This window comes from Coccinella septempunctata, chromosome 1 (assembly GCF_907165205.1).
Source record: "Coccinella septempunctata chromosome 1, icCocSept1.1, whole genome shotgun sequence".
Taxonomy (NCBI): domain Eukaryota; kingdom Metazoa; phylum Arthropoda; class Insecta; order Coleoptera; family Coccinellidae; genus Coccinella; species Coccinella septempunctata.
Window position 1 is genome coordinate 19,262,480 of NC_058189.1, and position 15,591 is coordinate 19,278,070.

Consider the following 15,591-nt stretch of genomic DNA (forward strand, 5'->3'; position numbering starts at 1 on the left):
AGCCAAACATCTGATGGACGATTTTTATTCAAAATAAGTCAATACTGTAAGGAGATTTCAACATACAGGTTCCAATTATTCAACGATTCGAGCATTCTAAGGATCGAAAATTTCGAGGCGTTTGAATGAAAATCGTCTTTTTAGTGAGTCAATACAATAAGACACAATATTGATCTACCTCATATGGTGTATTCAAAAGCACTCACAACATTCTCATCAAAATATCAACACTACAAAATCGGTCTGAGGCAAACATCTTATGAACGATTTTTATTCAAACTAAGCCAATAGTGTATGGAGATATCAACATACAGGTTCCAATTATTCAACGATTCGAGCATTCTAAGAATCGAATATTTCGAGGCGTTCGAATGAAAATCGTCTATTTAGTGAGTCAACACAATAAGGCACAATATTGATCTACCTCATATGGTGTATTCAAAAGCACTCACAACATTCTCATAAAAATATCAACACTACAAAATCGGTCTGAGCCAAACATCTTATAAACGATTTTTATTCAAACTAAGCCAATAGTGTATGGAGATATCAACATACAGGTTCCAATTATTCAACGATTCGAGCATTCTAAGAATCGAATATTTCGAGGCGTTCGAATGAAAATCGTCTATTTAGTGAGTCAACACAATAAGGCACAATATTGATCTACCTCATATGGTGTATTCAAAAGCACTCACAACATTCTCATCAAAATATCAACACTACAAAATCGGTCTGAGCCAAACATCTGATGGACGATTTTTATTCAAACTAAGCTAATACTGTATGGAGATATCAACATACAGGTTCCAATTATTCAACGATTCGAGCATTCTAAGGATCGAAAATTTCGAGGCGTTTGAATGAAAATCGTCTATTTAGTGAGTCAACACAATAAGACACAATATTGATCTACCTCATATGGTGTCTTCAGAAGCACTCACAACATTCTCATCAAAATATCAACACTACAAAATCGGTCTGAGCCAAACATCTTATAAACGATTTTTATTCAAACTAAGCCAATAGTGTATGGAGATATCAACATACAGGTTCCAATTATTCAACGATTCGAGCATTCTAAGAATCGAATATTTCGAGGCGTTCGAATGAAAATCGTCTATTTAGTGAGTCAACACAATAAGGCACAATATTGATCTACCTCATATGGTGTATTCAAAAGCACTCACAACATTCTCATCAAAATATCAACACTACAAAATCGGTCTGAGCCAAACATCTGATGGACGATTTTTATTCAAACTAAGCTAATACTGTATGGAGATATCAACATACAGGTTCCAATTATTCAACGATTCGAGCATTCTAAGAATCGAATATTTCGAGGCGTTCGAATGAAAATCGTCTATTAAGTGAGTCAACACTTTAACTCACAATATTGATCTACCTCATATGATGTATTCAAAAGCACTCACGATATTCTCATCAAAATATCAGCACTACAAAATCGGTCTGAGCCAAACATCTGATGGACGATTTTTATTCAAACTAAGCCAATACTGTATGGAGATATCAAAATACAGGTTCCAATTATTCAACGATTCGAGCATTCTAAGAATCGAAGATGTCGAGCCGTTTGAATGAAAATCGTCTATTTAGTGAGTCAACACAATAAGGCACAATATCGATCTAACTCATTTGGTGTATTCAATAGCACCCACAATATTCTCATCAAAATATCAACACTACAAAATCGGTCTGAGCCAAACATCTGATGGACGATTTTTATTCAAACTAAGCCAATACTGTATGGAGATATCAATATACAGGTTACAATTATTCAACGATTCGGGCATTCTAAGAATCGAATATTTCGAGCCGTTCGAATGAAAATCGTCTATTTAGTGAGTCAACACAATAAGGCACAATATTGATCTACCTCATATGGTATATTCAGAAGCACTCACAATATTCTCATCAAAATATCAACATTAGAAAATCTGTCTGAGCCAAACATCTGATGGACGATTTTTATTCAAACTAAGCCAATACTGTATGGAGATATCACCATACAGGTAACAATTATTCAACGATCCGGGCATTCTAAGAATCGAATATTTCGAGCCGTTTGAATGAAAATCGTCCATTTAGTGAGTCAACACAATGAGCACAATATTGATCTACCTCATATGGTGTATTCAAAAGCACTGACAATATTCTCATCAAAATATCAACACTACAAAATCGGTCTGAGCCGAGCATCTGATGGACGATTTTTATTCAAACTAAGCCAATACTGTATGGAGCTATCAACATACAGGTTCCAATTATTCAACGATTCGAGCATTCTAAGTATCGAAAATTTCGAGGCGTTTGAATGAAAATCGTCTATTTATTGAGTCAACACAATAAGACACAATATTGATCTACCTCATATGGTGTATTCAAAAGCACTCACAACATTCTCATCAAAATATCAACACTACAAAATCGGTCTGAGCCAAACATCTTATAAACGATTTTTATTCAAACTAAGCCAATAGTGTATGGAGATATCAACATACAGGTTCCAATTATTCAACGATTCGAGCATTCTAAGAATCGAATATTTCGAGGCGTTCGAATGAAAATCGTCTATTTATTGAGTCAACACAATAAGGCACAATATTGATCTACCTCATATGGTGTATTCAAAAGCACTCACAACATTCTCATCAAAATATCAACACTACAAAATCGGTCTGAGCCAAACATCTTATAAACGATTTTTATTCAAACTAAGCCAATAGTGTATGGAGATATCAACATACAGGTTCCAATTATTCAACGATTCGAGCATTCTAAGAATCGAATATTTCGAGGCGTTCGAATGAAAATCGTCTATTTAGTGAGTCAACACAATAAGGCACAATATTGATCTACCTCATATGGTGTATTCAAAACCACTCACAATATTCTCATCAAAATATCAGCACTACAAAATCGGTCTGCGCCAAACATCTGATGGACGATTTTTATTCAAACTAAGTCAATACTGTATGGAGATATCAACATACAGGTTCCAATTATTCAACGATTCGAGCATTCTAAGAATCGAATATTTCGAGGCGTTCGAATAAAAATCGTCTATTTAGTGAGTCAACACAATAAGGCACAATATTGATCTACCTCATATGGTGTATTCAAAACCACTCACAATATTCTCATCAAAATATCAGCACTACAAAATCGGTCTGAGCCAAACATCTGATGGACGATTTTTATTCAAACTAAGCCAATACTGTATGGAGATATAATATACAGGTTCCAATAATTCAACGATTCGAGCATTCTAAGGATCGAAAATTTCGAAGCGTTTGAATGAAAATCGTCTATTAAGTGAGTCAACACTATAAGGCACAATATTGATCTACCTCATATGGTGTATTCAAAAGCACTCACAACATTCTCATCAAAATATCAACACTACAGAATCGGTCTGAGCCAAACATCTGATGGACGATTTTTATTCAAACTAAGCCAATACTGTATGGAGATATCAACATACAGTTTCCAATTATTCAACGATTCGAGCATTCTAAGAATCGAATATTTCGAGGCGTTCGAATGAAAATCGTCTATTTAGTGAGTCAACACAATGAGCACAATATTGATCTACCTTATATGGTGTATTTAAAAGCACTGACAATATTCTCATCAAAATATCAACACTACAAAATCGGTCTGAGCCGAGCATCTGATGGACGATTTTTATTCAAACTAAGCCAATACTGTCTGGAATATGGTTTATTGCGTCGATTGGAAGAGATCCACATCCCTACATACACAGAATATGCCCAAGTCGACTTCCTGTATACAATAGAGACTTATTATGAAGGGTTCCATCAGATCTTCACTGACGCCTCAAAGTCTCGGAATGGAGTGGGATGTGCATTTCATGATCCATCCACGAACATAAATAGAAAATTCAGGTTGAACAACCATCATTCAGTATTTACAGCGGAGCTTTTTTCAATATTCAAGAGTCTGGAGTATGTGGAAGAAAAATACCAAGAATTTGCTTCTGATAAAATCCTAATATTATCTGATAGCCGCAGTTGCTTATCCTCCCTCTCAATTCTTAGGCTTGATTATACCTTCACAATCATTCATAAATACATTTTGGAAAAAGATTATCTTTGGTGCGTAAGGTCACCACCCGTACTAAACCATCGTTGCCGTGGTGCGTTTCACTAACTTTTGCGAGGGGCCAGTTGTTTGGGTTGACGTGTTCTTGCTTTATCAACACAATGTCTCCTATTTTCAAGTTCTCTTCTCTCCTAGTCCATTTCGATCTATGTTGAAGGCGAGTCAGGTATTCGCTGGACCATTTCCTCCAAAAGTCTTTCTTAATCGCCTGGATAAGAGACCATCTATTTCGAAGACTCAATCTTTCATCTGGTGGCTGTGATGATTCTGGAATCGCCTTGAGAGGGTGACCGATTAAGAAATGTCCTGGTGTAATGACATCTATTTCCTCTGGATCTTCTGAGAGTGTTATTAGTGGGCGTGAATTCAGGCATGCTTCAATTTGGCAGAGCAACGTTGACAGTTCTTCATATGTTAAAGTGTGATTGCCGATTGTTCGTTTCAGATGATATTTGATGGACTTGACTCCAGCTTCCCAGAGACCTCCATGATGGGGGGATGCTGGAGCGTTCCAGTGCCATCTCACGGCTTCGGTGGCAACTGCTTCTTTTATGGCTTGTTCGTCAATGGCATCTTTTGTTTCCTTGTCCAGGATTTTCTTGGCTCCTACGAAGTTTGTGCCGTTGTCTGAGTACAAATCGGTGCATATTCCCCTGCGCGAGATGAATCTCCTGAAGGCAGCCATGAAGGCGGTCGATGTAAGGTCCGTGACAGCTTCTATGTGGATTGCCTTCGTTGATAGACATATAAAATCTGCTATGTATCCTTTGTAGGATTTACATCCTCTTCCTCTGGTGAGTCTTATCTGTATCGGTCCAGCGTAATCGACACCAGTGTGGGTGAATGGATGCGACGGAGCTACTCTGGGCGTTGGCAGTGATACCATTAATTGGTTTCTTGTCTCTGCTCGGAATCGTGTACATACAACACATTGCCGGATCATCTGCTTAACTTTGTTCTTCGCTTGAATTATCCAATACTTTTGTCGAATATAATTCAAAGTAGCTTGGTTTCCTCCATGCAAGGTTTGATGATGAGCGTTTCTTATTATGAGGTTAGTAATGTGGCTCCTTGTGGGTAGTATAATTGGATGTCTTTGGCTATATTCTAGGGGTGCGTTATGTATTCTCCCATCTACTCTGAGTAGGCCTTCGTGATCTATGTATGGGTTAAGACTTTTCAGGTGGCTGGACTTCTTCACTTTTCCTGTTTTGATGATCAGCTCAATGTCATTTTGAAAATATGTGTGTTGTGTAAGCTTGAGAAGAGCTTTTTCACTCTCCTGTAGTTCTTCTGCTTCAAGGGATGTGGTGGATCTGCGATTTTCTGTTTTCAGGAATCTCCTGCAGTACGCCATAATTCTCACCGTTTTTTTACATGAAGAGTATTTACTCAATATTTTCGGCTGATTCTCCACGCTTACGGTATTCGCGGAAATTTCTGTTTTCTTCAATTCCTTCGTGACTTCCTGTGTGTCAGAAGGGAGTAATTGTAGATGGATTTCTTCTTTCAGTCCATGTTTTAGCCATTCGGGTCCATTCCACCAAAGGTTATTGCTTGCAAGCGCGCTGGGTCTCAATCCTCGTGAGATTAAATCTGCCGGATTATCGGCTGACCTTACGTAGTACCAGTGACCTTGACCTAGCAGGTTATGGATTTCTCGAACTCTGTTCGCGACGAACATTTTCCACTTTCCAGCGTCAGCGTTTATCCATGATATTACTACTTGAGAGTCGGACCAGGTGAATATTTTTGAATTGTTGTGATTCAGGGCCGTAACGCAGCGTTTGATGAGTTTGGCTAGAAGAAGGGCTGCGCAGAGTTCTGACTGCGGGATTGTCTTTGTATTTTTTAGTGGTGATACTTTTGATTTGGAAGCCAGGAGTCCTACGTGGGTGTTCCCATTTGTGTCTGTTGTTTTTATGTATACTGCAGCGCCATATGCTTTCAGGGATGCATCTGAGAATCCATGTATTTCCAAGGGTTGACCACGCCGTAGGTGAATCCAGCGTTGAACTTGAATTTCTTCTAATTTTGGAAGCTCGTTTCTGAAGTTTTTCCAGGTGTTCTTGATGTGCTCTGGTGGTGGTTCATCCCAAGATGTGTTGGTTTTCCATATTTCTAGCATTAACAGTTTCGCCTGTATAATGACTGGAGATAATAATCCAAGAGGATCGAGGATTGTGGCGATTTCTGATAAGATTTTTCTTTTTGTTAACCGATGTTCGGAGTTTCGTTTTATTAGATACTGAATATTATCTTCTCTGGGAGTCCATGTTATACCGAGCGTCTTGGTTGGTCCATTTTTGTCGTCCAGCGTGACGGTGGATTCGCTTTCGGTCAGTACGTTATATTTCCACTTTCTTATATTGAATCCTCCCTTTTTGAGTAGGTCAGTTACTTCCTTTTGTATGTGTAGTGCTTCTTCAATAGTGTCTGCGCCACTCAGAAGATCGTCCACGTAGAAATCCTGTAGCACTATTTCAGCCGCAAGGGGGTGGTTTTTCTTTTCATCTGTAGCTAGTTGTCTCATTGTTCTTATGGCCAGGTAAGCTGCTGGTGCTGTACCGTAGGTTACAGTGGTTAATTCGTAGGTTTGAATTGGCTCATCTTTGGTGTTTCTCCAGAGTATAGAGTGTAATGGCTGGTTTTCTGTGTCCAATTTCACCTGCCTATACATTTTCTCGATGTCAGCTGTTATGGCTATTTTGTGTTTTCGCCATCTTATCAGAATATCTATGAGATCCTGCTGTAGTTTAGGTCCTGTGTGAAGAATGTCGTTTAGGCTGAGTCCGGTACTTGTCTTTGCGCTTGCATCGAATACGACTCTTAGCTTTGTCGTGTCACGTTCTTCTTTCAATACAGGTTGATGTGGAATATAATACCTCTTCGCTGAATTATTTGAGCTAGCAATTTTCATATGACCTAGCGCAATGTATTCCTGCATGAATTCTTTATACATAGTTCTGAGCTTTTCGTCTTTATCCAGCTTGTTTTCCAATTGAAATAGTCGTGCCAGTGGCCTCTGCTTCGATTCTCCTAGCTGAGTTGTACTTTTCTTGAATGGAAGTTTCACAGTATAACCGTGCTCGTCCCGTCGAAAGGTGTTGGAGTAAAATTCTTCGACGAAAGTATCGTCGTTTGTTGTTTCCTCGGAATTTTCTGCTTCTTCGATGTTCCAGAATTTTGTGAGTTGTGAATTTTCATTCAAATTCGTGATCAAGCTTGCTACACGAAGTTGTGGACTCGATGATGCGGTTCCGCTAATAATCCATCCGAAATGAGTGTTTTGTGCTACTAGTCCATCCTCTGTTGCCTTGAATCCCGACTTCATATACTTGGGGAAGTAGTCAATTCCGAGTAGAACGTCGATTGGACCTGGTACATGGAATAATGGATCTGCGAGTTGTATATTGTCCCAGTTGATTTTGGTATAAAGGTGAGTGGATGGCATATTATTTGTAACTTTGCCTATTACATTGAGCTCAGCGTCCATCGCAAATTCACTATCGAAGTTGGGTGTAATGTTCGTATTTATTTTCCACCTGGATTCCGTAGCGGTATTTCCTAGGCCGGTTATTTCAGCGTTTTGTTTGATTTTTTGTTTTCCCAATGCTTGAGCTGCGGCCGTTGTGATGAAAGAGGCTTGTGATCCTGGGTCAATCAGGGCTCTTAGAGTTATTTTTTCATCGTTTTTGTTGGTAGCTCTGATGAGGGCGGTTGCTAGCACTGAGGTCTTTGATTCTTGAAGGTTGTTCTTTGCGTGTCCCAGATGTGAATTGACCCTTTCTTGAGTGGGGTTGGAAGGATGTGGCCTTTTTGTATCATCATTTCGCTTTTCTCGATGGAGCATTGTATGATGGCGACCGTTGCATTTTTGGCATCTGGAACGACAGTGACAGATTTGTTTGAAGTGGTGACTCAGGCAGTTCCTGCATAGTTGTTTTTGATTGATGTGTGCTTCTCTTTCAGCTAAGCTAAGATTTTTGAATTTTTCACATCTGTAGATTTCGTGGAGATTATTGCATATGCTGCATTTTGTTGTTCTCTGGAGGTGACTGTTTATTTTCTGGTGTTCATCGTACTTTCTTTCTGGTTTTTTTGTATTCGTTCTGACGACTTCAAGTGTTTGGAAACGTTGAGCTAGGAAGCTGATGAGGTCATCCAGGTGCTGAATATCTCGTGGCTTGTTTACACTTTGCTCGTAGAGATTTGCTGTAGTTGAATCCAGTTTTCTTAGCATGATATATGCAATTATGTCTTCCCATTTGTTTATATTCATGTTTCTGAGGGCTTCTGTGCTTTCCCTAATAGTGTCGTGTAATTTCTTCATGGCTCCTGCTGATTCAGGATTCAGATTGGTGAAATTGAGAAGATTGTCCATGTGTTTATTGAACAGCATCCTTGGGTTGTTGTATCTTTCCTCTATGAGTTTCCAGGCCGTTTGGTGGTTGGAAGATGATATTTCCAGATGTTGGATAATTCTGGCGGGCTCTCCTCTGAGATTTGTTTTCAACAGTTGCATTTTTTCTACACCTCCGAAGGATCTGTTGTTGTCTACTAGTTGCTTGAATATATCTCGGAAGTTGGGCCATGAGTCATACAGTCCAGTGAATGTCGGAATAGTTGTAGTTGGAAGATTAATTTTTGAGGATCCTGCTGAATTTTCTCTTCGGATTGTGGTTATTAATTTGGCTTGGGTTTCTTCGTACTTTTCATTTGCCTCATCGAAGTATCCATTTTTTGAATATAACTCTGCATCTTCTGTTCCCAGAGCGTTTATTTTGATTTCCAGAGAGACAATTTCTGACCATCTTCTTTCCATATTTTGTTGTTTGACCTTCAGTAGTTCGTAATGACTTTCATCTTCTAGTAGGTTGTTGATTTTGTTCAGATCTTTCAGGAATAATTGAATGCTCGACATCTGTTCTTTGATGATTTGGGAATCGGTAATTAATGGTTTGTGGGCACTTCCTTCCGTCGTAAGTCCATCTTCCTGAAGTTTTAGCTCAATTTTTTCCAAATGGGCAATTGCTTGTTGATAAATCTTTTCGGCTTGCCCATATACGTCCTTGGTATGGTATTCATGGGTTTTCGGAAGTTCTTGTAGCTTCTGATGAGTTTCTTTGAAGTTGTCCCATTCTTCATTTAATTGTGCCATCTTCCTATCGCAGTATTCTTTGGTTTTTCTCGATGGTGAATCTTTTTTCATATTGATATGAGCCCTTTTTATGGCTTCGGCCGTTTTTAGCTGCTCGGCGATGAGGTTTTCCATTTTTTTTTTTTTTTGATCTTTGTGTTGCTGGCTGATGGATTCAGTGGCTGGATATTATGTGAGTGGTTAATTTCTTGTGGATCGTGGATACAGTGGGTGTTTTCCAAAGTCCCTGGTGGTTGAGTCCGTTGACTGCTTCTTGTTGTGTGCCCAGTGGATGTATTTCCCTGGTGGTCGAGTCAAAGGGTTGTAAGTCCGATGACTGCTTCTTGATGTGTGCCCAGTGGATGTATTTCCCTGGTGGTTGAGTCAAAGGGTTGTGAGTCCGATGACTGCTTCTTGATGTGTGCCCAGTTGATGTATTTCCCTGGTGGTTGAGTCAAAGGGTTGTAAGTCCGATGACTGCTTCTTGATGTGTGCCCAGTGGATGTATTTCCCTGGTGGTTGAGTCTGTTGACTGCTTCTTGATATGGGTTCAGTGGATGTTTTTCCAAAGTCCCTGGTGGTTGATTGTAGGCTCGAAGTACCAATGTTGGGGTGGTATCTCAATTATACCTCAAGTTCTAAGAGTTCTGGGTTGGTGAAAACTTAGGGACTCGAGGATTGAGATTGATAATGCGGATCACTTGATAATGAACGTTTATTTCCTAATCTAACAAACTATATATAGTCAAATTGTACAATGACGTCAAGACCACATAATCGAAATCGACTTACATTTTGCATATTCAGTACATTTTTCTTTACTTGCTAAATTGCTGCAGTTGGATTAAGGAATGTTAGATATTAAAACAAACTATTGCAATCCTTTGTCTCACCTGGCCTACTTACACAGGATATAACAATTATGAAAGAGCGGATGATCTAAATAATTTCGAATGGAAATATTTGGTTGAATTGAATTTATGAATTTTTGATATATCTAATTTTGGATATTTATTGTACGTTTCGTACAATACAGGTTCCAATTATTCAACGATTCCAGCATTCTAAGAATCGAATATTTCGAGGCGTTCGAATGAAAATCGTCTATTTAGTGAGTCAACACAATAAGGCACAATATTGATCTACCTCATATGGTGTATTCAAAAGCACTCACAACATTCTCATCAAAATATCAACACTACAAAATCGGTCTGAGCCAAACATCTGATCGACGATTTTTATTCAAACTAAGCCAATACTGTATGGAGTTATCAACATACAGGTTCCAATTATTCAACGATTCGAGCATTCTGAGGATCGAAAATTTCGAGGCGTTCGAATGAAAATCGTCTATTTAGTGAGTCAACACAATAAGACACAATATTGATCTACCTCATACGGTGTATTCAAAAGCACTCACAACATTCTCATCAAAATATCAACACTACAGAATCGGTCTGAGCCAAACATCTGATGGACGATTTTTATTCAAACTAAGCCAATACTGTATGGAGATATCAACATACAGTTTCCAATTATTCAACGATTCGAGCATTCTAAGGATCGAAAATTTCGAGGCGTTTGAATGAAAATCGTCTATTTAGTGAGTCAACACAATAAGACACAATATTGATCTACCTCATATGGTGTATTCAAAAGCACTCACAATATTCTCATCAAAATATCAACACTACAAAATCGGTCTGAGCCAAACATCTGATGGACGATTTTTATTCAAACTAAGCCAATACTGTATGGAGATATCAACATACAGGTTCCAATTATTCAACGATTCGAGCATTCTGAGGATCGAAAATTTCGAGGCGTTCGAATGAAAATCGTCTATTTAGTGAGTCAACACAATAAGACACAATATTGATCTACCTCATATGGTGTATTCAAAAGCACTCACAACATTCTCATCAAAATATCAACACTACAGAATCGGTCTGAGCCAAACATCTGATGGACGATTTTTATTCAAACTAAGCCAATACTGTATGGAGATATCAACATACAGTTTCCAATTATTCAACGATTCGAGCATTCTAAGGATCGAAAATTTCGAGGCGTTTGAATGAAAATCGTCTATTTAGTGAGTCAACACAATAAGACACAATATTGATCTACCTCATATGGTGTATTCAAAAGCACTCACAATATTCTCATCAAAATATCAACACTACAAAATCGGTCTGAGCCGAGCATGTGATGGACGATTTTTATTCAAACTAAGCCAATACTGTATGGAGATATCAACATACAGGTTCTAATTATTCAACGATTCGAGCATTCTAAGAATCCAATATTTTGAGGCGTTCGAATGAAAATCGTCTATTTAGTGAGTCAACACTATAAGGCACAATATTGATCTACCTCATATGGTGTATTCAAAAGCACTCACAATATTCTCATCAAAATATCAGCACTACAAAATCGGTCTGAGCCAAACATCTGATGGACGATTTTTATTCAAACTAAGCCAATACTGTATGGAGATATCAACATACAGGTTCCAATTATTCAACGATTCGAGCATTCTAAGAATCGAATATTTCGAGGCGTTCGAATGAAAATCGTCTATTTAGTGAGTCAACACTATAAGGCACAATATTGATCTACCTCATATGGTGTATTCAAAAGCACTCACAACATTCTCATCAAAATATCAACACTACAAAATCGGTCTGAGCCAAATATCTTATGAACGATTTTTATTCAAACTGAGCCAATACTGTATGGAGATATCAACATACAGGTTCCAATTATTCAACGATTCGAGCATTCTAAGGATCGAAAATTTCGAGGCGTTTGAATGAAAATCGTCTATTTAGTGAGTAAACACAATAAGACACAATATTGATCTACCTCATATGGTGTATTCAAAAGCACTCACAATATTCTCATCAAAATATCAACACTACAAAATCGGTCTGAGCCAAACATCTGATGGACGATTTTTATTCAAACTAAGCCAATACTGTATGGAGATATCAACATACAGTTTCCAATTATTCAACGATTCGAGCATTCTAAGGATCGAAAATTTCGAGGCGTTTGAATGAAAATCGTCTATTTAGTGAGTCAACACAATAAGACACAATATTGATCTACCTCATATGGTGTATTCAAAAGCACTCACAACATTCTCATCAAAATATCAACACTACAGAATCGGTCTGAGCCAAACATCTGATGGACGATTTTTATTCAAACTAAGCCAATACTGTATGGAGATATCAACATACAGTTTCCAATTATTCAACGATTCGAGCATTCTAAGGATCGAAAATTTCGAGGCGTTTGAATGAAAATCGTCTATTTAGTGAGTCAACACAATAAGACACAATATTGATCTACCTCATATGGTGTATTCAAAAGCACTCACAATATTCTCATCAAAATATCAACACTACAAAATCGGTCTGAGCCGAGCATGTGATGGACGATTTTTATTCAAACTAAGCCAATACTGTATGGAGATATCAACATACAGGTTCTAATTATTCAACGATTCGAGCATTCTAAGAATCCAATATTTTGAGGCGTTCGAATGAAAATCGTCTATTTAGTGAGTCAACACTATAAGGCACAATATTGATCTACCTCATATGGTGTATTCAAAAGCACTCACAATATTCTCATCAAAATATCAGCACTACAAAATCGGTCTGAGCCAAACATCTGATGGACGATTTTTATTCAAACTAAGCCAATACTGTATGGAGATATCAACATACAGGTTCCAATTATTCAACGATTCGAGCATTCTAAGAATCGAATATTTCGAGGCGTTCGAATGAAAATCGTCTATTTAGTGAGTCAACACTATAAGGCACAATATTGATCTACCTCATATGGTGTATTCAAAAGCACTCACAACATTCTCATCAAAATATCAACACTACAAAATCGGTCTGAGCCAAATATCTTATGAACGATTTTTATTCAAACTGAGCCAATACTGTATGGAGATATGAACATACAGGTTCCAATTATTCAACGATTCGAGCATTCTAAGGATCGAAAATTTCGAGGCGTTTGAATGAAAATCGTCTATTTAGTGAGTAAACACAATAAGACACAATATTGATCTACCTCATATGGTGTATTCAAAAGCACTCACAATATTCTCATCAAAATATCAACACTACAAAATCGGTCTGAGCCAAACATCTGATGGACGATTTTTATTCAAACTAAGCCAATACTGTATGGAGATATCAACATACAGGTTCCAATTATTCAACGATTCGAGCATTCTAAGTATCGAAAATTTCGAGGCGTTTGAATGAAAATCGTCTATTTAGTGAGTCAACACAATAAGACACAATATTGATCCACCTCATATGGTGTATTCAAAAGCACTCACAATATTCTCATCAAAATATCAACACTACAAAATCGGTCTGAGCCGAGCATGTGATGGACGATTTTTATTCAAACTAAGCCAATACTGTATGGAGATATCAACATACAGGTTCCAATTATTCAACGATTCGAGCATTCTAAGAATCCAATATTTCGAGCCGATTGAATGAAAATCGTCTATTTAGTGAGTCAACACAATAAGGCACAATATTGATCTACCTCATATGGTGTATTCAAAAGCACTCACAATATTCTCATCAAAATATCAGCACTACAAAATCGGTCTGAGCCGAGCATGTGATGGACGATTTTTATTCAAACTAAGCCAATACTGTATGGAGATATCAACATACAGGTTCCAATTATTCAACGATTCGAGCATTCTAAGAATCGAATATTTCGAGCCGTTTGAATGAAAATCGTCTATTTAGTGAGTCAACACAATGAGGCACATCATTGATCTACGTCATATGGTGTATTCAAAAGCACTCACAATATTCACATCAAAATATCAACACTACAAAATCGGTCTGAGCCAAACATCTGATGGACGATTTTTATTCAAACTAAGCCAATACTGTATGGAGATATCAACATACAGGTTTCAATTATTCAACGATTCTGGCATTCTGAGAATCGAATATTTCGAGCCGTTTGAATTTAAATCGTCTATTTAGTGAGTCAACACAATAAGGCAGATCATTGATCTACCTCATATGGTGTATTCAAAAGCACTCACAATATTCACATCAAAATATCAACACTACAAAATCGGTCTGAGCCAAACATCTGATGGACGATTTTTATTCAAACTAAGCCAATACTGTATGGAGATATCAACATACAGGTTTCAATTATTCAACGATTCGGGCATTCTAAGAATCGAATATTTCGAGCCGTTTGAATAGAAATCGTCTATTTATTGAGTCAACACATTGAGCACAATATTGATCTACTGTTCAAGGCTTTATTCATGAAGTTCAGATCTACATGGCTCGGCACGAGTCTTTCTAACATTTGAGTGGGTAAAAAGCCACTTATATTCAATAGAAACAGGGTGACAATATCAGTGGTATATCGATCCTCGCAGGGATCCTTGTCGTTAAGATTATCAGCAAATTTTAAGTTAAAGGAACATAAAGTTATCAGATGTAGGTCACAAACTTTAACACATACGACAAACAAACTCTCTTCTCGAACTACTCGACTCACTCGCCACCGCATCCACGAACCAAACTTCACAGCGCACACTCGGTACACTTAAGCGTTATCACTGTGATGTAGAAGTGAGAGGAATCCTGTTGTTGCGGACCCTGCGGGAACTGCGCCAAACGATGCGGCTATACTGCTTATGGATTATGCATCCACCTCTTAGAGCAGTGTGAATTAGGTCACCTATATCGGATGTTGTGGCACCGACCAATTCAGTAATCGCTCTATTCTCTGGGCACCATCCTCCTCTGGCACCGACGATGAGCGGCAGCACTAGTATGTCTTTCCCCGGGTTGGTCTCACGAACTTTTTCATGGAAGCTTGGAGCAGAATATATGGTTTTCTTGATGCCATAGGCCATGCTTAGTGGCTCCGGGGATTCCCAGCTCACGGATACATCAGAGATTATTAAGCAGTTGTCTTTGCTTAGCAAAAGATCAGGCTTGAATAGTCTGCCCTCTCTATCTCTAATATGCGGCTCTCTTGTTGCTTGCCATCCTTTCTTTACTGCCATCTGCTCAAGACGTAGTGCAACGTAGTTGTGCTTGTTGATTCTCTCCCAATGCATAACACAGCATTTTTGGAGCACATGGGAGAGGGATTCTCGATTGGGGCACCCTGCTCGGCACATTGCTTCCTCGCCGCGCACCCAGGGAAGTGCAGCTGTTGGAAGGCACTTGGATCTCAGTTGAATAGCACGGATGTAGTCTTCGCCGGAC

At 38.3% G+C, this 15,591-nt stretch overlaps 1 protein-coding gene across 1 annotated transcript; it reads right to left on the bottom strand.

Annotated features, from left to right (window-relative positions):
* Positions 1-4,105: 4,105 nt before the first annotated feature.
* On the bottom strand, positions 4,106-9,424 carry LOC123322904. Its single transcript, XM_044910985.1, has one exon. It carries the CDS (start codon positions 9,422-9,424, stop codon positions 4,106-4,108), a length of 5,319 nt encoding a protein of 1,772 aa, XP_044766920.1.
* Positions 9,425-15,591: the final 6,167 nt, after the last annotated feature.